Genomic DNA, 25,905 nt, shown 5'->3' with positions numbered 1-25,905 from the left:
GAGCCCTATGTGGGGCTCAATCCCAGGATGCCAGGATCATGACCTGAGCTGAAGGCAGATGCTTAACTGACTGAGCCACCCAGGCACCCCAGCACATAGTAGTTTCTCAAAGGTTAGTTGCAACTTGAAATCTGATGCCATATTAATGAACTTTTTGTGCTCTGTTACATTAAAATCCACTGGTCTTTGACTCTTGCCCTTTGAATGGATCATTTATCTATGCATGATCTTGTAACATCATGTGCTGATCATTTAGAAAATACTGCTTCACTGAATTATGCAGATCTTCCGAATGTTTACACATTTTATTATACATTGTTAAAAATAAATTTTCATTAATATCCCCCCCGGTCTCATCAGAAAAGTCTTTGAGTATTGCAAAGCTGTCAAGCTCATGGTAGTAGATGTAAGTTTTCCAAAATTCACTGGGAGGCTCAAATTTTATTTTTGGTAACAAAAACTTTTTTCATGAGTGACAGTCTCGGTTCATATTTCAAGAAAACCAAGTCTGAACAACCCTAGTTTGTCAGTTATCCTTTGGTATTTCATAAGAAAAGCAGCTAATTCAGCTCAAACTCAAAACAGTACTTTTCCTTGAGACAACCGTCATAACTTCAGTATGCAGAAGTTCTTCATACATGCTTTCCACTGTTGCACAGAATATTGAAAAGACTCAAGGGTCAAGCAAGGCCTAATAAAATGGATAATTTTTACTGCTTTATCAAGGACAGTCATAAGTGAAACATTTTTTTGCTTTGTTTTGTTTACTGTAAGCAAATGACAGTGAAAAGTACATTTGACTACAGGGACCATTTGGTGCCACTGCCTAGATTCACACAGTGCCAGGAGCTTTACTCACCATTGCTTTGCACCATTAGCAAAATGTCAGCAGTGATTTTCAGTCCCTGTTTTAGAATTTTTTTTTTAAGTTTTTTTTAAATGAAAGAGAGAGAGAGCGTGCACGCATGAGCAGGAGGAGGGGCAGAGGGAGAAGGAGAGAGAGAATCCTCAAGCAGAGTCCCTGCTGAGCATGGAGCCTGAAGTGGCCCAATCCCAGGACCCTGAGATCATGACCCGAGCTGAAATCAAAGTCGGATGCTTAACTGACTGAGCCACTCAGGTGCCCCCTTGTTTTAGGATTATTTAAAAAATAGTTTTAACCCTGAAAAGGTCTCAGGAACTCCAGGGGTCCGTAGACCACACTTCGAGAACTGTCGACCTTAAGCCTGTATTCGCCTATGTCACTGGGTTGTATGAGGGATTAAGTGAAAGAGTAAAGTGCAAGAAACAATTCCTATACATAGAATAGACTAAATAAATGATAACTATTATTATTACTATTATTTTAAATGGCAAGGTATATAATGGGAAGGGAGGAAGTTTAGAGGAAGAGGAGAGATCTTTTATTTAATACCTTTTACAGTCATTCCCTATTCTAGTTATTTTATGTGTCATCATATTTAATTCACAAAGCAACCCAGAGAGGAAGTAAATAACCCATTTTACAGTTAAGGAAGTGGGTTTAGAGAGATTAAACCTTTCACTCAAGTTCACAGAGCTAAAAAAAAAAAAAGTCAGAATTCTCAGTCACTTGACCCTGTTCACTGGGCACAGGTTAACTAAGAGGGGACCAGAAGGGAAATCTATACTCCATTAAGTTGAGAAGTAGCAGAACTGCCTTGAATCAAGAACTAAGCCCTCTGACTTCATGAACTCATCTGAGAAGTATATTTTTAGTCTCAGACTTGCAACTTGTTCCTGAGAGCTATTCTACATTAGAATATTATTTTATTTTATTTTATTTTAACATGTCCTATTTTAGCTGTTCTATTTTTTAAGTTTTATTCCTAACTGAGGAAGTAAAGGCCTGCATCGTTAGAACTGGCATCCTGAGTTCCTGGAACGAGTGTGGAAGGGCAGCCTTACTTCCATGTATTGGGAAGGAAGCACATATCCCTCTGTTAAATCTAGAGGCTCTCAGCTGACCTATAACTCATGCATCACTAACCCAAACTTTCGTTTGAGGCAATGAAGTATGAATTATTATTGTTACAAAGCACAATTTACATATCCAAATGGGTATTTTCCTTTTCAAAGCAGTCCTCTTAAGGGGTCTACATATTTCTTTTAACTCTGCTGCTGTGGCTCAAAAGTAGCGTGGAAGTCCTCTTTCGGAAGTGCATCTTCCTCTTTGAATGTAGTTTCAAGTTTTAGAAGTAGCCAGAATCATTTGATGCCAAATCTGATAACTCATGTGGCTCAAAAGAGGACATCGTTGGCTAAATCTTCAGTAGTGGGTTCCTAGACTAGATCTGGTTGTTCAGGATACAGTATTTTTTGAGCACCTACTGTATCTAGGCACTGCGCTAAGTGCTGGCCTCTAAGAGCTTATGTGAACACAGTTCTCGAGCTGCATTTCCTAAATATTTTGATGAAGTGTAGCATCTCTGAAATGAGGGTATAGTACCAAAGGACAGCACATATTTGCATGTGTATGTAGGTATACATTTGTAAGATTCTTATTACATTATAGTAATCTTGTATATAACCCGCTAGAATGCACAGGGAAATCAATTCATCTACAAAGCAAACATTTTTGAGTACCAGGTGCTGTGGTAAGCAGCAGACATTTAAAAAAATGTAAACTGAAGGAGCCTAAAATCTGGTGGGACACAGACATATTCATCCACCCACGAAAAACATAAATGATATAACAGAGACATGGACAGAGAGCAGCAGGGACCAGGAGGACGCTATCCGTTCCTTTAAAGCCAGGTTGTAGCCATGTGATTCACTGGACTGTTATTTTTCAAAATCCAATTGTAGACTTAGTGCATATCTACCAAATACACTGTTCTGCAAACTTCAAGAAATTAGGTAAAAGGGCTCCGGCTCCATAGTTGAGGAAGGGGCCGAAGTAGCCACCAGTCCTTCGGTACACTGCCTAGAGATGGAAGGTGGTCCAGAGGCAGTGCTGGGTGTCGCTGCCTTCAGCCGGCCTCAATTCTTTGGGAGGGGCAGCTGGGAGGGTCCATACAATACTCTTTATTTTTACTCAATTTGGATTTTAGAATACGCAGTGGCATTTGAACATCTAGAGTTTAGTATTTTATCGTTTAGGAGAAAACCCGATGGAAGCCAGGGAATGCCCTCAAGCTGCCAGGGTGTCTAATCTCTTCACTGAAGCAAAAGGCAGAAGCTTGGACTGTTCAAGTACAGAATTTCAAGTTCCAAAATCCTACGTGCATTTACACTGGGCCATGTGATTGTCCTGTGATGAGCTCTACCAAGCAGAGCCTGCAAGTTGAAGAAACGCTTCAGTAAGCCCCACCTGCCACTGGAGCCTTAACCACCAGACCGGCCAAGCTGGAGACTAGACCAGTTCTACAGGCTTTCACTCCTTTCCAAGGGACTGACCTGAGTGCACAAGCGCCCCCAGCTGGTAACAGGGCTAGAACTCAGCCAGGCCCAACTGGAGCTTGGAAAACATTCTGTTCTATAGGATATAAACAGCTGTTGTCCCCAAGGGATCCCGAACCCTGAGCAAAGAGGAAGACGTGAAGGCCGCTGGGCCTGCGGTGGGTTGCTCTGGTTCAAGGCCACACGTTCTCTGGCACACAGGAGACGTGCGGACAAGGAAAGATTTAGTGAGGATAAAGCAAGGCTTGGCCCGACGTGCAGGCACGAACCCCAGAGGCCAGTGGCCGTGGGTAAAGCTGTTTAGTTTTCTCAGCACTGTAGCCTGAGACGCACTGCTTTGCCCCACAGAGCATCTGGAAAGAAGATGTAGGACAGCGACCACAACAGGCAGTAAAACGCAGTCAGAGAGAACGGAGACAAGAGCAGCATGATGGCACCTGGAAGAAAAAAGGCGAACACTCCGTTTTTATGAAGCCCTCCTTCGTGTATTTTCCATCCTCTTCTCTCCCATCCCCATCCTCCCATCCTTCGGTTTGTACTCGTGGTGCCGAAGAGACAAAAATCAATGAGACATGAGCCCTGCCCTTAAGGAGGTATTGTCTGTTTGTAACTAGATGATTATAATCGAACGCAAGCTCAGGTTCCATTTTGTCGGATTCAGATCAGAAACCCAGTCTTAGCCGAGAATACATTTGAGTTGCCCAGGCCCCTTGTTATATATGATTGTGTCAAGTTTAACACGTGACAGTGGCCAACACAATGTTACCCGTATGCAGAAGAACACAGCAGACCTGAGGCAGCTCTCCCTTGAAAGGCCTGCTTCTGCTTACCGGTTATTCCTGTCTGGAATCTGGGAACATGGCTAGTAACCAGTTCCCTATACCAGGATAGAACTTTCCCTCATGGGCAAGAGTGGCTCACTGTGCTTAGATGGTGCTGAGATTGATTTCCTTCTGTGAAAATCTAGAATTTTGGTACTGCTAGGCCGAGGGTGCTGATGTGGCCAGCCCCCATGAAAACCTTGGGCACTGGGTCTCTACAGAGCTTCCAGCTAGATAAGACTTCACGAGTGTTGTCACAATTTCATGCTGGGTGGCCCCAGAGGGGCCCAGATTTTTCCCCTTTCACCTTCCCTTTGCTGCTCTTGCCTTGTGTCCTCTTGCTGTGACAAATCTTAGCCATGAGTCTAACTATAGGCACCCCGTGAGTCCCTAGAGAATCAATGAACCTGGGGGTGGTCTTGGGGGACCCCCAACACATTTGAATCTCAGATTCACCACTGAAAGGCAAAAGGGCACCAACACTTGTGGGATATCTTCTTTGCATTAGACATTCTGCTAGGTATGTTACAAAGATTGTTCCATTTACATTTCAGAATAATGCTGTGATTCAGAATCAAGTCTGTTTTTCAGATGAGGAGACAGAGGGGATGTAACCTGCACGAGGTCTTGATTCAAACCCATGTCTGCTTTTGTAAAAAAAGTAGACACTTAGCCTCAGAGAGCTCAAAAAGAGGGTGGGAGAGTACGGGGCAACAGCAGGTCCATGGGGATAACCACTATGCATTCCTCAAGAGAAATCAGAACATTTGATCTGGCAGAAGACCACTTCTAAGGGCAAGAGGCAGTTACAGAAACGGATCGGAACTTTGGGATACTCAATATCTAAGAATGGTCATTGATCTGTTAAGGCAAGGAGACAATATTTTACTTGTCCTGGAAAATATGTGACATAAGGTCTCAGTAGCCACAGGCCAGCTTCTCAGAAGCTCTGTGGAGGAGATGGAACCTCAGTCTAAAAAGGGGATTGGGGCGCCCGGATGGCTCAGTGGGTGGAGCATGCAACTCTTGATCTCGGGGTTGTGAGTTCGAGTCCCACAGTGGATGTAGAGATGACTTAAAAATAAAATCTTAAAAAAAAATAAAATGGGGGCATCTGGGTGGCTCAGTCAGTTAAGGGTGCAACTGTTGATTTTGGCTCAGGTCATGATCTCAGGGTGGTGAGATCAAGCCCTGCACTGGGTTCCACACTGGGCGTGGAGCCTGGATAAGACCTCTCTCCCTCTCCCTCTGGTCCTCTCCCGCGTGCTCTCTCTCTCAAAAAACATTTAATAAATAAATAAGTAAAAAGGTGACTATCTGCACTCCAGGTAAGAGGAATATTAACAGTGGCCATTTTGAAATCTATCCAGTAGGGCTCTGGTATTAAATAGTGTCAAAATCTGTGAGGTGCAATTTCCTCCTTTACTCAGAGCCAAGACAATCCAAGGAAGGCTGAGGCCAAGCGTATGGTGTATTTTGAGGTGAGGGGATCAGTGGTATCTACAGGAGCAAAGAACATCATGGGAAACACTGTTGCTATGAGATAGGAGTGCAGGTAGAGAGAAGAAGGGGTCTAGAAGTTTCCATTTACAGGACATATCTGTGCCAGAGGATTGGTATACATTATCTCATTTAATCTCAAGAATCCTGAGGTAGGGATTAATGTCTTCATTTTGTAGATGAAGAAAACTGAGCTCAAAACAATGAGGTTATTAGCCCAAGTTCATGCAGTTAATACGGGCTGGCGGGGCTGTTTTCCTCCTTTGGTCAGTCTCCCGCCACCGAGTCAAAGTAGCCACTTAAAACTGCTGCTCAGAAATCCCTTCAGAGGCTTCCCATTTGCTGTTAGGATCAGTTCCCCAAAGCTGCCCATCTGGCAGCCTCGGCTTCTGTCCCTAGCGTCTCTCAGCAAGTTCCAGCCACACGGCTGCACAAATGATTCCAGCACCTTCTAGCTTAGAGCTGTCACAAAATACCATTTTCTCTTCTGAACTACCCCTCTCACCTACCTAGCCAGTCATCTTGCAGGTTGCTTTTTTTTCTTTTCCATTTCCATAGAGATATCATGGACATATGACATTGTATTAGTCCAAGGTGTACAACATAAGGATTCGATATTTGTGTGTGACACCATCAGCACAGAAAGTCTAGTGAGCATCTGCCACCACCCAGAGTTACATGTTTTCTTTTCTTGTGATAAGAACTTTTAAGCTCTCCTCTCCTAGCTACTTTCAAATATACGATATGGTATTGTTAACTGTGGTCACCATGCTGTCCCTTATGTCCCCAGGACTTACGTATAACTGGAAGTTTGTACCTTTTGACCACCTTCAGCCAGGTGAAGCAGCCTTTCCCCCCTTCAGGCCATTTCTGTCTAACTAGGTCCCCCTCCAACACCTTCTCAGAGCACCCTGTGCTTCCACAACACATCACAACGATGCATTTCTAGTTATGTCTGTCATCATTTGGTTGGTGTCTGTCTCCCCTATCAGACTGTAAAGCCCGAGGTGGGAAGTGTTTGTCTGGTTTACCGATTTGGTTCTCAGCACCTGGCGTACGGCAGGTGTCCCCGATTGAACTTGACAACATTCAACAAACACTCACTGAGCAGCTACCCCGTGGTTGGCACAATCCTGGGTCCAGGGATTATTGCGTGCCTAACAGAGAGTTCTCTAGCCGGGGGCAGGTTTAGTGTGTGGAGACAATGAACAAGTAAAGGCATGCCAGATGATGATAAACCCCATGCAGAAAGATAAAGCAGGGTAAGGCAGCTCGGGGAAGCTGGGGCGAGGTACAGGGTGGCAGTGAGCAGCAGGGATAATAAACAATCACTGGTGACATTTGCGAGCAGCCATTTTCACTCACCTCCCAGATAAACCAATTTTTTCCAGTTCTCAGACTCCAGGATTTCATCGTGTGGGTAGTAGCTCTGGTCCATCATGAATAGAATCATAAGTGAGGCCATGCAGGAGAGAATGAATGTGTTGCCTTTGGTCAGAAGGGAGGTGGAGGCTAAAACACAGGAAGCATAGCGGCAGGGTAGACCCCTGTACGTGAGCTGAGCGTCTGCTGGAGAAAGAAGAGCCAGGCATTAGCTGCTTCCCACGGCTCTAACGCTATCTCACCCAAAGCAAGCCCCTCTCGTTGGGTCTTCCCTTTCCCACGTTCCAAATCCCCCTCCTTGCAGGGCAGTGGCAGGCTGTAAAGCATTTAGTCATTCACAGAGAGGACTTGGCACCAGATCCCCATGGGGAAGCAGGCTGCCAGGACCAGGCAGGGACCCCGGCCCCGAGGACGGCTCTGTAGAAGGGTCTCCTGAGGTCGTCTGGTCTGCATCTGCCCTCCCTTGCATTGGGAACTTGGGCAAGGCAACTGCCCTCAACAGAGCTCCGTTTCTCCATCTGTTGTGGAAAACTGGAGGATGACCTCTGGTTCTAGATTCTGTGAGTCTCTGTGCACCCTCTAAAGGTCACACAATAAGAAAAGGCACAGCTGCTCAGAGAACCTCGGGACCCTGCCCCCAACCAGGGCTCTGCTGGTGCAGCCTGCAGCCTTCAGTGGGCCTGGGATGCAGGAGAAGGAAGAGGGACTCCACAAAGGAGGGGGAGAGTCAGTCACTGCCCCCACTGGCTTCTGGCTCCCACCGGCTCCCGCTCCCTGGCTCCCGACGCTCAGCTACAAAGCTGGGGATCACTCACCAGTTGAATAGAAACACAGGCGGAAAGTAGCAGCTAACACATAGATGACAGCCAGGAACCCACTCAGAGGCCCATCCACGCCAAGGAGCAGGGCTGAGGCCAGGCCGAAGGTGGTGAAGATCGCAAAGTCGTTCAGCTCCACTCCTGCTCCGGAAGGCCAAGGTTAGAACTTACACTCATTTGTCTCGCACCTTAGTCCACTCTGGTGGGGGAGCTGCAGTGGTGCCAAGCAGGGTCTGAGGTCCCAGCGAGCCACAGCTGCTCCCCCGGCGGATCAAAGACAGGGGCTCCTCCTGGCTCTGCCTCATGCTGACCCTGCGGCCTTAGACAAGTCTTCCCCTCTCGGGTCTTACTTTCCCACCCTTTAGCTTCCAGGACTGGGACTACGACTGGATGCAAATTGACAAGCTAGGGAACCCTTTTTTCAAGCACAATCTTACACGAAAACAGTTCCTTGTATTTTGAACAAGCGGCTCGGCCACCACCACCTCAGCCACCACCCCACTCCCGATCCCTGGATTGGCCCCAATGGGGAGGCCAGGGCAAGGATGGCTGAAGCTAACAAGTGAGCCAGCGGAGGGCTAGCTCTAGACCGTGGGGCTCCCGGACGGCTCTAGGGCTGCTTCTGCCATCCTTGGAGGGTTGTGAACAGGAGTGGTGACCGATGGAGGCCTGTTGGATGTTAGAGGGGGGAGGGGGGATCTGAGATGGGGGCTCCTGGGGTCAGGGATCAGGGGTCTGAGGCCTGGACTCACCTGACTTGGAGCAGAGGCTGAGGTGTCTGGTTATTGCCCCAACTGCCATGTCTAACAGGAAGCTGATCAGAAGCATCCAGGAGGCACAGTGGCTTCTCCTAAAGTGTATGGCAGCGGGCCCAAATAGGACGGCTCCTTCATGGCCTCCACCGGCCAACCACTCCACATACCCCCAGTACACCAACACACTTCCTACACTTGCACACTGGCACACACCCCTGCCCTGCATGTCCCCACACTCATGTTCTTTCTGAAATACACTGCTTTATACACCACACACACACACACACACACACACACACACACACACACACCCCTGCCATACTCTCAACCCACAGTCTTAAAGGGGTGCCTGGAGTGCCGTAGATAATCAGTAATGTCCCTTCCAGCGCTAAGTCCCAGGCATATCTGAGGGCACAGGGGTCCTCTGTTTTAGCCCAGCCTTTGCAACCATCTCACTGTGGATTCTCAGAGAAATCCCTCCCTGCATCTCTAGGCCTCTCTTCCTCCATCTGTAAAATGAGGGGTTTGTGCCAAATGACTTAATAGATATAGGCCTATCTAGATGATCTATTTCTCCTAGTGCAAGTTTTGGTAACTTATGACTTACAGAATTGGTCCATTTCATTTAGGCTATCAGATTTATAGAGTTGTTCATAATATTCCTTTCTTATACTTTTAATGTCCATGGGATCAGTAGTGATGGCTCCTCTTTCATTTCTGATATTGGTATTTTGTGTCTTCTCTTCTTTTTTTTACTTTTCTTGGTTAGCCCGACTAGAGGCTTGTCAGTTTAATTGGTCTTTCCGAAGAATCAGCTTTTGGTTTCATTGGTTTTCTCTACTGATTTTTTATTTTCAATTTCATTGATGGCTGCTCTCATTTTTATTATTTCTTCTCTTCTGCTTACTTTGGATTTAATTTGCATTTCCCCTCCTAGTTTGCTAAGGTAGAAATCTTACATTATTGATTTTATATCTCCCTTCTTTTCAGTTTTTCTAAGACTTTTTTTTTTTGGAGAGATTTTAGGTTTACAACAAAATTGAAAGGAAGTTACAGAAATTTCCCATATACCCCCTGCCCCCACATATGCATAGCCTCCCACATTGGCAACATCACTCACCAGAACAGTACATTTAGATTCTTCGTACATACAAAGGATGAAACTCCACTGACACATCATAGTCACCCGAAGTCCGTAGATTACCTTAGGGTTCACTCTTGGTGTTGTATATTCTATAGTTTTGAACAAATGTGTGATGACATGTATCCATCATTATAGTATCATGCAGAGCATTTCCACTGTCCTAAAAATCCTCTATGCTCTACCTATTCATTTCCCCCCACCCGCCCCTGTCAACCACTGGTCTTTTTATTGTCTTCAGAGTTTTGCCTTTCCAGCGTCTCATATCATATTACTGTAATCATACAGTATGTAGCATTTTCAGATTGGCTTCTTTCACTTAGTAATATGCGCTAAAGATTCCTCCATGTCTTCTCATGGCTTGATAGCTCTTTTTTTTTTTTTTAGCACTAAGTAACACTGTTTGGAAATACCACAGTTTATTCATCTGTTCACTTACTAGAAGATATCTTGGTTGCTTGCAAGCTTTGGCAATTATAAATAAAACATCATAAACATCCAATTGCAGGTTTTTGTGTGGACATAGCTTTTAACTCATTTGGATAAATAGCAAACAGTGTGATTGCTGGATCATATGGTAAGAGTATGTTTAGTTTTGTAATGAACAGCCAAATTGTCTTCCAAAGTGGCTGCACCATGTTGTATTCCCACTGTTGCTCCGCACCCTCGCCAGCATTTGGTGTTATCAGTATTCTGGACAACTGGTTTGGCTGATCAGTGTGTAGTGGTATCTCATTGTTATTTTAATTTGCATCTCCCTGATAACATATGGTGTGGAGCATCTCTTCACATGCTTATTTGCCATCTGTAGATCTTCTTTGGTGAGTGTCCGTTAAGGTCCTTGGCCCATTTTTTAATTGTTTGTTTTCTTACTGATGAGTTTTTATGCTTTGTCTATTTTATAGTACCTTATCAGATGTACCTTTTGCAAATACTTTTTCCCAGCTTACAGCTTGTCTTCTAATTCTCCTGACGTTGTCTTTCACAGAGCAGTTTTCTTTTCCAGTATATGCATTCAATGCTATACATTTCCCTCTAACTACTGCTTTTACCGCATCTCACAAATTTTGATAAGTTGTACTTTCATTTTCTTTTGGTTCAAAATACTTTTCTTCTTTAATTCATGTATTATTTAGAATTGTGTTGTTTAGGGCGCCTGGGTGGCTCAGTTGGTTAAGCGACTGCCTTCGGCTCAGGTCATGATCCTGGAGTCCCTGGATCGAGTCCCGCATCGGGCTCTCTGCTCTGCAGGGAGCCTGCTTTTCCCTCTGACCCTCCCCCCTCTCATGTGCTCTCTCTCTCTCATTCTCTCTGTCTCAAATAAATAAATAAAATCTTTAAAAAAAAAAAAAAAAAAAAGAATTGTGTTGTTTAACCTCCACATATTTGGGGATTTTCTAGTTATCTTTCTGTTACTGATTTCTACTTTAATTCCATGTGGTCTAAGGGCATACTTCATATGATTTCTATTCTTTTAAATTTAAATTCAGTCTTATAGCCTGAATGAGCAAAGAGAAGAATGTGTATTCTGCTGTTACTGGATAAAATATTCTATAAACGTCAATTAGATCCAGTTGATTGATGGTGCAGTTCAGTTCAACTATCTCCTTCCTGATTTTCTGCCAATCGGATCTGTCAATTTCTGATAGAGGGGTGTTGAAATATCCAACTATGATAGTGGATTTATCAAGTTCTCCTTGCGGTTCTATCCATTTTCATCTCACATATTCTGATGCTCTAAATGATTTCTAAGATCTCTTGCAGACCCTACATTTGAGGATTCTGCATTGCAGTCCAACACATGCTCCCAGACTGCTCTGAAAGCAGCCACCGCAGTCTCAGGCAAGGCTGCCCCAGACTGCCATTCCTGAGTCTACACCCTGGTTGCAGTGTTTGGATGGCCAAGCAGAAGCAGAGAGCCTGACTCCAGACTTCAGCTGTCTCTAAACCACCTCAGCACTACCTTCCTTTAGATCCATACCTATGTGTCTACAGGGAACTGGGTTCACCATTGTGCCATAAAAATTACACTCCCAGAAGATTAGACTGAACTAAGAAGATATTTTCTGTTGCAGGTGTGATCTACTGTATAAGACTCCACAAATCCAGACTTAGAGAATCATAAAATTTTCAAACTGGAAGGGAACTCAAACATCATCAGGTAAGATTATCTTAAATTATGGATGAGAAACTGATCCAGAGAAGTCACATGCTGATGGTTATAGAGAATAAAACAGTTAGGAGGAGGATACCTGCATTATAAAGGATTTCTCTTTAAAGAATTGATTTGCCAAGGCATCGAAATATGATTCAATTATAGAAATATAATTTGCTTACAAAATATAATTTGCTTTGCTTTTTAGGGGCCCATATACATATCTCAGATTTTCCACAATAGTGCTAATTGTAAATATTCCCCACATCATATGTTCTAATTTAAGAATAAAAAATTTTAGGGGTGCCTGGGTGGCTCGGTCGTTAAGCTTCTGCCTTCGGCTCAGGTCATGATCCCAGGGTCCTGGGATCGAGCCCCACATCGGGCTCCCTGTTCAGCGGGAAGCCTGCTTCTCCCTCTCCCACTTCCCCTGCTTGTGTTACCTCTCTCGCTGTGTCTCTCTCTGTCAAATAAATAAAATATTAAAAAAAGGGCGCCTGGGTGGCTCAGTTGGTTAAGCGACTGCCTTCGGCTCAGGTCATGATCCTGGAGTCCCAGGATCGAGTCCCGCATCGGGCTCCCTGCTCAGCGAGGGGTCTGCTTCTCCCTCTGCCCTCTGCCCTCTTGTGCTCTCTGTCTCTCATTCTCTCTCTCTCAAATAAATAAATAAAATCTTTAAAAAAAATTTAAAAAATAAAATATTAAAAAAAAAAGAATAAAAAATTTTGAATGGTAGCCTGCCTACCATTAAGTAGGCAGGATTAAGTGAGGGCCACCAGAACAGAATCTCTTCATTTTTCTCATAAAAACCATTCTAGACTGCCATAGCTGGAAGGAACTATAGAGATCACAGTGCAAGCTCCTTGTTTTAGAGATGGGGAAACCAAGGCTCAGGGATATAACCTAGCCAAAGTCACATGTCAGGTTGGTGGTAGAACTGAGGCTAAGATCTTGGCCCCTTGACTCCCAACCCACTACACCTTCTCCTGCCCCTGGTTGATCCTGTGCCTCAGTGCCTGGCTCGCTAGGCTCCCCACTCCTTCCCTCATGCCACTGACTCCAGCTCTTGGCTAGGAGCTTGCTGGGCCCCAGACCTACTTGCAGAAGCTGCAGAAGATGGAGAAGAGCCCCAGGATCAGGTTGGCCAGGGACAAGGCATTGGTAACATCCTTCCAGGAAAATTCGTTCATCTGGGGACAGCTCTGGTTGTTGGTCAGGAAGAAACTGGTGCAATGATCTGGGGCTCAGGGGAGAGGGGTAAGGGTTCCCAACGTCAAAGAGTCCCAAAAGAGGCTCCCAGGGACCAGGCAGTTCCTGTTCGCCGGACCTCATCCCAGGACTGCACCCTCCCAACACTGTTTCACTGTCTGGAATAAGAGAGACAGGAGGCAGATGGAGGAGACCAGGAGGCAAAGACAAAGGTGCTGAGGATGAGCGTCTTGGGGAAGCACAACAGCAAAGCAAGTGAGGCCGCACAACCAATTGACTGTACCCCTTGCCATAGTGCGGGCCTCCCTCCAGCCCATGTGGTGACTCTTCTGGTACCCCCATGGCGCAGGGGACAAGGGGTATGGACCCTTCCCCCATCGGAGAGATGAGCCTTTTGTCATAGGTAAGCCCTTGTTAAAACAATTACGAAGTTACGGGGCGCCTGGGTGGCTCAGTTGTTAAGCGTCTGCCTTAGGCTCAGGTCATGATCTCAGGGTCCTGGGATCGAGCCCCGCATTGGGCTCCCTGCACAGTGGAAAGCCTGCTTCTCCCTCTCCCGCTCCCCCTGCTTGTGTTCCTGCTCTCGCTGTGTCTCTCTCTGTCAAATAAATAATCTTTAAAAAAAATAGAAAAGGAGAAAAAAAAATTCTTTGGGGCACCTGGGTGGTTCAGTCATTAAGCGTCTGCCTTCAGCTCAGGTCATGATCCCAGGGTCCTGGGATCGAGTCCCACATTGGGCTCCCTGCTCGGCGGGAAGCCTGCTTCTCCCTCTCCCACTCCCCCTGCTTGTGTTCCCTCTCTCGCTGTGTCTCTCTCTGTCAAATAAATAAATAAAATCTTAAAAAAAAAAAAAAACAATTACAAAGTTACTTTTAATACTTTTTTATTCCCGTGAGGTGAGCCCCAGAGGAATAAAAAAGAACTCTGGGAAGGGGTAACCCCCCACCCCCCAGGAATAGCCCAGGGGGTGAGAGGCTCCCTGAGGGGTAGAAAGCACAGAAGAGACCGCCATGGAGTCAGCCTCCTTTGTTCCACAAGCCATACTCACTCCCTCAGGACAGGGCTGCCGCTGGAGTGCCCCAAGGTCCTGGTTCTGACGGGCCCCAACCAGAACAGCAGGCCCAGCTCCCACAGGGGAAGAGCTGAGACACAAGAAATGAACACGGACAGCACGGAATAGTTCACAAGCACCTTCCACTATGTTCTCGCTCCTGATCCTGACGACCTCAGAAGATGGTGCTATCATGATTTTATGAATGAGAAAACTGAGGTTCAGAGAACTGGGACATTGGCTCAAAGTGACGTGCTAGGTGAGTAGAAGGTAATCCCGCTGCCAGGTTCTCAATCTGGTGCTTCCTTGGCTGGGGGCCCAGCTCTGGGCAGGAGGAGGTTTGTGGGGTAGGAGACCGAGGAGGAGCTCAGTTGGCCAGCCCTGCAGGGCAGCATCAGCCTCCCCCTGTGGTAGCAGCCCTGCCCCGGGGGCTCCTCACGCCTCCCAGCCCCTCCGGGCTATGGGCAATGGGTTGGCCCAGCCCGTTTTCACAGCCTGGCGGGCTCTGCTCTTCCTCTAAGACCAAACATGCACTCCGTACAATAGACTGCTTGTGACATGAAGTCTCTTTTGGAGGAAGAGCCCCAGGGCTTTCTGGAACAGGGAAGCCCCGCTGGTTGCTGCAAGCATGCTACCCACAAACAAGAATCCTGCCCCTGAATGAAATACACAAGTTCCAAGGTGTTTTCATGGCCACTTCCTCATTTAATCCTCATTTGAGAGGGGAGGAAGCTGAGCCTCTTCCTCCTTGCAGCCAGTGTCTAGCCCCAGGCCCCTCTGGTCTGGGCCAGAGTTAAGACAAATTATGGTCCTTTCCCATAAACCCGTCCACCAAGATATCAGAGGCTGGGAGGGGCTGGGCTTGGAGTTTGGAACTGGGCAGGGTTCATGGGGTTCACTCCTCCCCCAGGCCAGTCTCATTCACCAAGGCCATCAGGACTCCTGAGACCCTCTCAGACGTCAGGGCCCCTCCAAACCTAAGACAAGAAGAATGCTGGCTGAGAAATCGGAGAGGGGAGGGGAGCCAAGGGCTGGCTGCCTACTTCCTCCCCAGGAGTCCCCCCTCCCAGGCTCTCCTGGGCCTCAAGGCTGACTCCAGCAAGACCAAACACCTCTGTGCCCAGCCCAGCCCACCCCTGCCTGGAGAGCAGCACACCAGCATCTCTGCCCCTCAGAGGTAGTCAGCACATACCTGGGGCATTTCTACCAATCACCAGACACACCTCATCTGCACTACTTCAGTTATTTTTTAAATTAACGGTCAATTATCTACTATATCATCCCTTTCATTCAGGAAGCACTTTCACATCTGTGGTTTCCATTGGCCCCGTGAGGTCGGCCAGATGAGGGTTACTACCCCTACTCGCAGGGTAAGGCAAAGAAGACGCAGAGAGGGGAAGAGCCTTGCTCAAAATCACACCAGAAGTGGCAGATCAGGACTTACAACGTCACCTTAAATGTTCTTTCCCCTTACTCTGCACTCTGCTGTCTACCAACCAACAGGCCTGAGCATTGTATTCTCCCTAAGCTCAGACTAAGCTAGGTGCTGGGGAAAACCTTCATGGAATGTCCAGTCTACCCAAGGAAACAACACTCATGCATGTGGAGATTCCCGGACTCTTCATCTTACAGGTGAGGAAACTGAGTTTTCAAGATAGTCAAGCGACTTGTCCCAGTGAATGATGGAGCCAGGATTTGAATTGGGCCTCCTCTTTCCCAATTAAATGACATTGTCAGCATACAGCACGGGTCCCGGGTGTGAAAGAATGTGGACCTCAGAGTAAGGGCTCTAGAAATCCAGAGAAAAAAGGAGCAATCCATTCATTCAGCAAACATTTGGTCATGAGCAAGATTCACTGCCTGGTGCTTGGCACACGGAGAAGATTAAGACCTGGTCTCATGTGTCAGGGAGCTCAGTAGAGCAGAGGTATTTAACTGTGCACAGAAAAGGGGAGGTGACCAGGCTGCCAGGGGAACATAGAAGAGGGGCCCAGCCTGACAGGGGGCTTAGAGAAGGCTTCTCGGGGTGAGGGGGTCCGAGGCGAGGCGTTGCTGGGCAGTGGCCTGCAGGACTAGATCATGTCACTACCCCATTTTGTGCAAGCTGTCCATGGCTTCCCAGGCACCCAGGATGGAGTCCATCTCCTTCCTTTGGTGTACCAGCCCTTACAATGAAGCTGGCTCTCCCTCTGCTCTCAGGGAAGCCTGACCCCCCCAACCCCAGCCAGGTGCCCCTCTACACTGCTGCATCTCCGTGTGCTCACCATGTGACACCGGGCACTCTGCATTGGCACGGCCTATCCTGTCTTCCTCCTCTACTACAGGGGAAGCAACTTGAGCGCAGGCTGTGGTCCCCTGTGCCCAGCACGAGGCCTGACAATAGAAGTTGTTTGATGATTGTTAAGTTAGTAGAGGATGTCACTCTGGTGCTTCCCCAAGATCCTCTCACTGCACCAAGTCACATCTCTCCCCTGCCAGAGCCTGTTCAGTCCGTCCTCCAAGAAGCCTTCTCAGATGAACTGTCAACAATCCAGACCCTCAGCACACCCAGCATCTACCCAACGCTTAGGATCTTCCATTTACTCATTTTTAAATGCATGTGTTGATGCCTGCTCCGCGCCGGGACTGCGTTCTGGGGGCAGAGAGAACAAGAGCTAGGCTGCATCCTCAAGAGGCAAGGAGTCTGGCAGGGGAGGCGGATCCGGGTAGGGAAATGCAGGCAGTGTGGCAAAAGTCATGCTGCACAGGGGCTGGTCGCAAACTAGAGCGGGCATGCGCTCCTGGGGCGGGGTGGGGGGGCTCCCGCCGCCGCTGGGACACCCGGCGCAGCCACGGCAGTTAGAGACGCCCCCACGCCCAGCCCCGCGGGCCACTCCCGCCACAGACAGCCCCGCCCCCTCCCCGCCGGCGTCCCGGCCCCGCGGGGCTTCCGCACCCGCCCTGACACCGCCCCGCGCCCAGAGGTGGAAGAGAGGGAGCCAGGCTGGCCTCCAGGACCGCTCCACCGCCCCCCGCGGGGCGGGGGGGCTGGTCGCTGACAGCACTCTGGGGAGGGAAGCACTCTGGGGAGGGGCATGCGCTGCCTCGGATGCCTACCTGGGGGCCAGACATTCCTGGGTGGGGTGAGGGCAGCACTCTTAACCCGCTTCCTGTGTGGTGGAGCAGGCCAGCCGGGGCCTGGGGGAGCCGCACGGGTCCCAAGCCTCTCACCCCTGGCTCTTAGCTCACAATCCCTGAGAGGCAGGGGAGGGGCTGTGGGGGGAGCTCTAGTTGGCAGAAAGGGGGACTTCAATTTACAAAGGAGCCTAGGCCACCCTGGGGGCGCCTTGGGGAATGGAGGGGTCTGGGAGGAGGGGACTGGTCTCTCTCCATCGTGGCCAGCAAGGGAAGGCTGGGGGCGGGGGGGGGGTGAAGAGACCAGAGTGCAGGGCGTGTGGGAGGTGGGCTGCAAGCGCTTTGGGGAAGATGGGGCTGTAAAGGATGGCTGGGGTCCAGACTGTGAAGGGCCCCCAGGTCAGGGCTTTTGCTGTTTGGTTCACTGCTGTATCTTTGCACCTATAAGAACTGCTTAGGCATATGGTAAGTCCCCCCCATCCCACCCCAGTATTTGTCGGGTGAATGACAAAGCGAGTAATTTACACTCAGTCCTGAAAATAGTTTAAAGCAGAGAAGTGACATGGTCAGTTTGGTTTAGAAAGACGATTCTGGCAGCTAGTGTGGAAGAAGGCTCTGTAATACTGCAGGAGAGATGAGGCAGGCCGGAGCAGGGACATATTGCTGGATGGCAACAGAAGGGAATGGGAGGAAGGAGCCAGACTAGGAGCCATTGTGAAAAGCATCCCAAGGGTGTGGGAGAGAAATGAGAGGGAGAAGGTAAGAGCCTCTCTGAGGGTCTCAATGTGGCAGCCGGATGAATAGTGTGCTACAGAAAGAAAGAAGCTTGTTAGTATTGGGTAGATTCCCGGACACAAGTTCTGATACCTGCCCCACATCCTCCCACCTGCCCTAATGCCGAGTTACAGTGGACCCCACAGGAGAATACGCAAGAGAAGGGGTGGAGTTGGGTGGTCAGGTGACACTTTGCTTCTGTTAGGAACCAGTAGGGGAAAGAGGAGCGAGCCCTGAGTGGCAACTAGCCACCTGCACTGTGCTCGGTGCTTTACGGACATCATCATCATCATCTTACTGGACGTTCTCAAATGCCCTCGACATTAGTATTGGCATTCCTATTCTCCAGAAGAGGAAATGGAGGATTTGTTGATTTTCATAATTGATGGAGCTGAGACCTAAACACAGTCCAACACTAAAGTCAGACCTAAGGTGTCTGAGAAACTAAAAGAGAAAACGAGGTTGGAGGCAACAAGTCCAGGAGTCAGGTCAGCTTCCTTCTATCCTTTGTCTTTACCTTAATTTGTCCATGCCACATGGACCATTCATGGCAGATTAAAAACTACGGCATACTAATTCTACTGCTGGCTTTAACTCTTGACCAGACTCATGCTGCAGCTCTACACTACCAGATGTGGAAATCTGAACGGGTTACTTTGCTTTCCTGAACCTATTTCCTAATCTGTAAGATGGGATTGTTGAGTGAACTAAACGATGTGCTCAGCACAGAGTAGAAGCTCAATCATTATCATCATTATTATTATTCTAAGGACACGATCATGCCTCTGTTAGCCTGGACATCCCCAAGGATTCCTTCTGAAGAGGGAGAGGAAGCAGGGGTAGCTACAAAAGACACGTGTCCCCATCCGTCAGAAGTTTCTAGCTTCCTCCTATTCTGGATCTCACAAGGAAGTAGAGAACGAGAACAGTACAGTTAGACTGTCTACACTTGTGCTAATACGGTAGCCACTAGCCACGCATGGCCCTGAAGCACCTGGAGTGTGGCTAGTCTGAACTGAGATGTGCTGTAGGTGCAAAGTGAACACCAGAGTTTGAATACTTAGTTCAAATATACATATAAAATAACACACTAATAGTTGTTTAGTATTATCTGCTGAAATGTTAACATTTAGGCTATACCGGGTGAGATAAAATATATTATTAAGTTCACCTGTTTGTATTTTTTAAGGTAGCTACTAAAAATTTTCAAGTCATACGTGTGGCTCACACGATATTTCCATTAATGCCACTGACTTAGATCCCTTCCAGGATATAAGTACATAGACATAGATGTCCATCCATTCATACATTCTTAGAGCATTTATTATGCGCCAGGCACTGGTTCAGGTGCCAGGAATAGAGCAGGAGACAAGACGGACACTGTTTCTGTCCTCGCAGAACTTACACTCAAGTGTGGGGGAAAGGCAACAAATAAGGTCTGCTCGTGAAAAGGGTGATGGAAAACAAAGCAGGGTGAGCCGTCACTTGGACGTGAGAGGAGTTGGGATTTCTGACAGGGTCGTCAGTGAAGTGATATGCGAGCAGCGACCTAAAAGATGAGAAGCCACAAACCAGGCAACGATCTTGGGGGCAGTGTTCTAGGCAGGAACAGCAAATGGAGAGCCTCCGAAGCAGAAATGAGCTTGATTTGTTAAACGGACAAGGTCATTGGGAACAGGGCGAGTACAGAGAACGGTGGATCACATAGAACCTTGGCAAGAGGCTTGGATTCTATTCTAAGTGTAATGAGAAATTCTTGGGTCATTTTTATGGAGCGGGGTTATGACCCGAATTCTCTTTGTGAAGGACAATGCTCCCAGTCTCTGTGGGGCTAGACTGAAGCAGGGTGAGAACGGGGGCAGGGAGGTGAGCTGGGAGGCCGCTGCACTAGTCCAGGCCAGAGACAGCGGTGGTCTGGCCCGAGGGGTCGGGGTGGAGGCGGTGAGAAGCTGTCAGATTTGGGATATATTTTGAAGACAGCTGAGAAGACTTGCTGACTGGTGTGGGAAGAACAAGCAGAATCGAGGATGACTTCGACTTCTGGCCTCAAAAAACAGAGGGAGCTAGGTGTTGATGGCAGTACAGGGCTGGTGATGAAACACGTCTGGGGCAGAATTCAAGGCTTCGGTTTGGACACGTTAGGGTTGTAATGACGTCAAGTGAGGCTGTTGATAAACAAGCCTGCATGAAGCTGGGGAGAGATCAGGCCTGGAGGCAAGCTAGTGAGCCAGCAGCATAGGAGTGGTATGTGAACCCTGGGGATGGATTAGATCACCTAGCAGAGAGAAAGAGAAGAAGGCTAAGGGATAGGCCACAGAGCAATCCAAAAGCCAGGTGTCAGGAGACAGAAAAGGTGTAGTCAGCAAAGTAGGAAAAAAAGCAAGAGATGCTAATATCCCACATCAAAATGAAGAAAAAAGCTTTCAAGTAAAGGGTGGTCCATGGAATCAAAAGCTTCTTTAGAAATAATTACTCCAGGCACTTAGTAGCTCCTTCCTCCCAAGCTGCGGCTCCTTATGGGGATGAACCCTATCTTGTGCATGAGGGTTTTTCACAGGCTTTAGTGCCGGAAACACGGGCTCCACTGCTTAGGAGTTGTGACCTTAGGTAAGTTACTTATCTTCTCTGGGCCTTGATATACATCCCCTCCATGCTCATCACTACACACCCAAGTGAACGACTCCAATAGCATCCCATAAGCACATCTACCTCTGTCACTTTTAACTTCCTTACACCTCTATGTTGGGATCCCCTAGGACTGGTTATGGTTAGACTCGAATCAAACAGGACTGTTTGATCTATATAACCATGGGCCTGTTGCTTAATCTTTGGGTTCCTGCTTTCTAAAACAGAGATACTGTTGGTGCCTGGGTGGCTCAGTCGGTTAAGCATCTGTCTCTGGCTCAGGTCGTGATCCCAGGGTCCTGGGATCGAGCCCCATGTCAGGCTCCCTGCTCTGTTGGGAGTCCACTTCTCCCTCTCCTTCTACCCTTAGCCCCGGCTTGTGCTTGTTCTCTCGCTCTCGCGCTCTAATAAATAAATAAAATCTTTTAAAAAAATAAAACAGAGATACTATATACCTCATAGATGGTTATGTGAAAATTAAATCAGATAATGGATATGCTTGGCAGAATAAACGCTCACTAAGCACTATTTATCATCTTTGTATCTACACCACCCATACTCTCAATGCCTGTGGACTGACAGATAACTTGAGAAGGTAAGGACACAGCAGACCCTCCTTCCAGACAGCTAGCATGGAGAAAGGGAGGTGCGCTCAGCTGCTACTCACACCCAGTGAACCTGGACAGGGCTGGCATGGTGGGCTAATAAAGAAAATATAGATTGCTCATCCTTCTGGGAAATACCAGGGATGTCTCCCCCTTCCATATTTTGCTGAGTGGATCCCCACCATCCGTATCAGCATTCAAGCCAGAAATCCAAGCATTATCTGAGAGTCTGTCTTCTCACTCAACCCCTGCCATCTTATTAGTTAACAAGATGCACTCTATTGTAGCTTCAAAATGCCATACTTCATCAAATCCAAGATACCAACCGTTATAAGACACGTAAGACACACCATTATGTTATATAGTTCTAAGAAAGGAAAAAATGCTGCCACTTAAACTGTGACGTGCCACTGACTTTTAGAAGCATCCAAGTTCCAGAGATATTAAAATGTGGGGGAAGAAGAGTACATCTTACAATTGATGAGGTTGTACCTCTCATTCCATCACTGCTACCTTAGCTCAGACCTCATCATCGCTTGCCTAGACTAGGGATGGAAGCTCCTACTCGATCATCTTCCCTCCACTTGTCCTCTGATGCCAAAAGAGGTTTATACAAGGCCAATATTACCAACTCCCACCCCAAATCTTTCAATTAAGTCTTCTCCCATAGCCCCTGGCCCACATTCTTCACTTTAAATTGGCTGCAATTCCCCAGATGTTATATTGCTTCTAGTCTGGAATCGCTTTTCCTCCCATTCTTCATCTGCTTACCTCCTAGCTATTAGAAGTAAGAGTTCTTTAGCCAGGGCATACCTCACTCCAGCCCTCCTGCCTGCTGGGACTGGTTTGGTTAATACAGCTTGTTAAATGGATATCCCTTTCTTCACTCACAAATAAATTCCATCCAAAAATGAACCCTACTCCAAACTCCAAAGACAATTTTCCTATAGAGGACAGTTGGAGTCTCCAAACAAGCTCTAACTCTTGTTTCTTTTTCAACACCTACGTGGGTGTCTGATCTTCCAAGAAGTCTTCCCAAATTCTCCAGTCTGAGTTAGGTAGCCTTCCATGGTGCTCCAGACCCCATGCATACCACTACCATAGCCTTTTTTATACCACATTGTAATTGTTGACTTGGTTTCTCCCCCACTAGACTGACCGCTCCCTGGACACAGGTGCCTTTTTACTCAGCTGTGTTATTCTCCAGAACCTGGAACCTAGAAGGCACTTAATACTTATAAAATGGTTGAATGGGTAGATGGATGGGTGAATGGAAAATGGTTACTGTCTATAACCAGTGGGTCCTAGTTCCCCACTCTGAGATGCTACCTCCAAAATCACCGCATTGCCACAGACTTTCCCCCAAGCTTCGTAATTGGCTGAGGCCGCAAAGAGCAATGGCACCACCTGGTGGGCAGTGCGGGAAGCGCACCTTATTGAACAGCAGGAACTTTTTTTTGAACCGTTCTTTTTTTCTTTTTTTTTTTTTGTTGCTCCCGTGGTTAGGAAATGCCAAGTGAGGGGGATTTGTATTTTAAAAAGATCAAGCTGGGGTGCCGGGTGGCTCAGTTGGTTGGGCGACTGCCTTCAGCTCAGTTTGTGATCCCGGGGTCCTGGGATCGAGTCCCGCCTGGGGCTCCCTGCTCAGGGCGGAGCCTGCTTCTCCCTCTCCCTCTGCCTGCCACTCGCCCTGCTTGTGCTCTGTCAAATGAATAAATAAAATCTTTAAAAAAATAAAATAAGAATAAAATAAAAAGCTCCAGCTGATGACTATATGCAGAATGGATTGGAGAAGGGATCCAGGAGGAAGCGGGGATGCCAGCTGGGGAGGTTATTTTGTCAGAGCTGAGAGTCGAGTCCCGATCTGTGACTTGAACACTACCATGCTTACCTGCGTGGTAATACTGCCTCTTTTACCCAGGACCTTCTTTTCTCCCTCTCAACTGAGCACTGTGGCAGGGATTCCAAGATCTGCTCCATGATTTCTGCCTTCTGGTATTCGTGCCCTTGTGTAATTCCCTCCTTCGAGTGTAGGCTTGCCTCTGACTTGCTTCTGACAGAACACAGCAAAAAGAGATGTCACTCCGGTGAGGAAGACTACACAAGACCGGAACTTCGTCCTCCCAGCGGACTCGTCCTTGTTGGCTTTCATCAAATTGCCATGTCGGGGAGACCAATGTAGCAAGGAACTGAAGTCAGTTTTTGGTGAATAGTCTGTTAGTAACAGAATCAACAACCTCAGTCCAACACCCTTGAGGAACTGAAATTCTGCCAACAACTTAAGTGAGCTTGGAAACAGATCCTTCTCCAGCCTTCAGATGAGAACCCAGCCCTGGCAAATCATTGGATTGGGGCCTGTAAAAACCTTGAAGCAGAGGGCCCAGGGAAGTGTGCCTCAACTCCTGACCCAGAGAAACTATGAAATCACAAACGTGCATTGTTTTAAACCACCACATTTCTGGTCATGCATGCAGCCACAGACGACTAATAAGCACCTGCTCAAAATGTGTCACAAGCATGCAGGTCAGAAGCTTGTGAAAACCTTGGAAACTCTGTGGTCAGAATCAACTACTGTACCACTAATGTGTGTGTGGGTGTGCGTATGTGTATCCCCAAGGCCAACCCCGCCAGAGGCTTTTGCAGCTGACTCCACAGAGCATCCCCCTGTGAAATGAGTGACCAAGTATCCCCTGGGTGACCCCGTTAGATTCTAGCGCCGTCCTGTGCTGGAACTGCACTACCTGCTAACTAGCCTCAACCCAATCTTTTTTTTTTTTTTTTTTAGTTTCAAGTTTTTATTTAACTTCTAGTTAACATATAGTGCAATATTGGTTTCAGGAGTAGAATTTAGTGATTTATCACTTATGTGCAACACAGTGCTCATCACAACAGGTGCACTCCTTAATCCCCATCCCCCATCTAGCCCACCCCCCCCACCTCCCTCCAGCAACCCGCAGTTTGTTCTCTACAGTTAAGAGTCTCTCTTATGGTTTGCCTATTTTCTCCCCTCTATGTTCAACCTCAACCCAATCTCAAACACTTCCAGGTACAAAAAGACCAAAAACAGTCCTCCCTGGAATATGCCTCGCCAACCTTTATGTGGGAAAAAGAAACTCTTCTTTCTTTAATTCTCTGCCTTGTGGGAGAACAGATGGAGATAAAGGAGAAGGAAAGTACACTGGCCAATACTCTGAAAGTCACTGGCTGTGTACCTGTGACCCAGAGAGGATCCCAAGGGACTGACAGGATTCATTACTATCCTAACTAAAAGTAATAACAACAGCATTTATATTCACACAGGGTCTCTTTTCTCTCTTTTTTTAAAGATTTTATTTGAGAGAGAGGAGAGGTGAGAGGGTGAGAGAGAGTGCGTGCGCGTGAGCGTGCATGAGTAGGGGGAGGGGCGGTGGGAGAAGCAGGCTCTCCACTGAGCAGGGAGCCCAACATGGGGCTCCACCCCAGGACCCCAGGATCATGACCTAAGCTAAAGGCAGACACTTAACTGTTTAACCAACTGAGCCACCCAGGCACCCCACACAGGGTCTTTATTCAAGAAGTTCATGATTCATCCACAATACCTCAATTCTCATGCCACCTCCCATCAAGGCAGAGAATGAGGGCAACAAAGAGGTGACAGGTCCTTGCTGTGAGAGCTATTTATGAGTGTCCACTCTCAGTCAGTCCCTGGAAGGTGGGTTCAGTGCTTGGAAGCAGGGCCGCAGGCTGGCTTAGCAACTTGTTCACTATGTGGATTTGGGCATCGTGCTTCTCAATGTCCTCATATGGAGTCCAGGACAAGTCATGCTGTAGCTTGTAGGCACCAAGGAAGTCATGTGGACAACCTGTCCCCCATTCCTAGAGAAGGCAAAGAAATCAATTCTCATCAGGGTAGGAGGTGAAAACATTGGGTTCATTTCCTTGCCACAAATTTCTTCCCTTTCCTTTTTTAAAAAATTTTTATTGTTATGTTAATCACCATACATTACATCATTAGTTTTTGATGTAGTGTTCCATGATTCATTGTTTGTGTATAGCACCCAGTGCTCCATGCAGAACGTGCCCTCTTTAATACCCATCACCAGGCTAACCCATCCTCCCACCCCACTCCCCTCTAGAACCCTGTTTGTTTTTCAGAGTCCATCGTTTCTCATGGGTTGTCTCCCCCTCCGATTCCCCCCCCTTCATTCTTCCCCTCCTGCTATCTTTTTTTTTTTTTTTTTAAATATATTGTATTATGTTTCAGAGGTACAGATCTGTGATTCAACAGTCTTGCACGATTCACAGCACTCACCATAGCACATACCCTCCCCAACGTCTATCTCCCAGCCACCCCATCCCTCCCACCCCACCACTCCAGCAACCCTCAGTTTGTTTCCTGAGATTAAGAATTCCTCATATCAGTGAGGTCATATGATACATGTCTTTCTCTGATTGACTTATTTCGCTAAGCATAACGAATTTTCCCAACACCATTTGTTCCATCCACGTCGTTGTAAATGGCAAGATCTCATTCCTTTTGATGGCTGCATAATAT

At 47.4% G+C, this 25,905-nt stretch overlaps 1 protein-coding gene across 3 annotated transcripts; it reads right to left on the bottom strand.

Annotated features, from left to right (window-relative positions):
- Positions 1-23,387, bottom strand: TMEM269 (transmembrane protein 269). Of its 3 annotated transcripts, none has more exons than XM_081818297.1 (4): positions 8,695-11,061; positions 7,940-8,083; positions 7,107-7,310; positions 1-3,857 (listed from the first exon to the last, which is right to left on the bottom strand). In XM_081818297.1, the coding sequence occupies exons 1-4, from the start codon at positions 8,921-8,923 to the stop codon at positions 3,730-3,732; spliced, it is 705 nt and encodes a 234-aa protein (XP_081674423.1). In that variant the 5' UTR covers positions 8,924-11,061; the 3' UTR covers positions 1-3,729. The 3 variants fall into 3 exon arrangements, 2 of the variants coding, with proteins under 2 accessions (XP_081674423.1, XP_081674424.1); XM_081818298.1 differs by having other exon boundaries at positions 7,107-7,307; XR_014144847.1 differs by lacking the exons at positions 1-3,857; positions 8,695-11,061 and adding an exon at positions 23,263-23,387 and having other exon boundaries at positions 5,895-7,310.
- Between the last annotated feature and the right edge of the window lie 2,518 nt (positions 23,388-25,905).

The sequence above is a fragment of the Leptonychotes weddellii genome, chromosome 4 (genome assembly GCF_054177405.1).
Source record: "Leptonychotes weddellii isolate Sample4059 chromosome 4, ASM5417740v2, whole genome shotgun sequence".
Taxonomy (NCBI): Eukaryota; Metazoa; Chordata; class Mammalia; order Carnivora; family Phocidae; genus Leptonychotes; species Leptonychotes weddellii.
The sequence above is the reverse complement of the archived record's forward strand: the minus strand, read 5'-3'. Positions and strand labels throughout refer to the sequence as shown.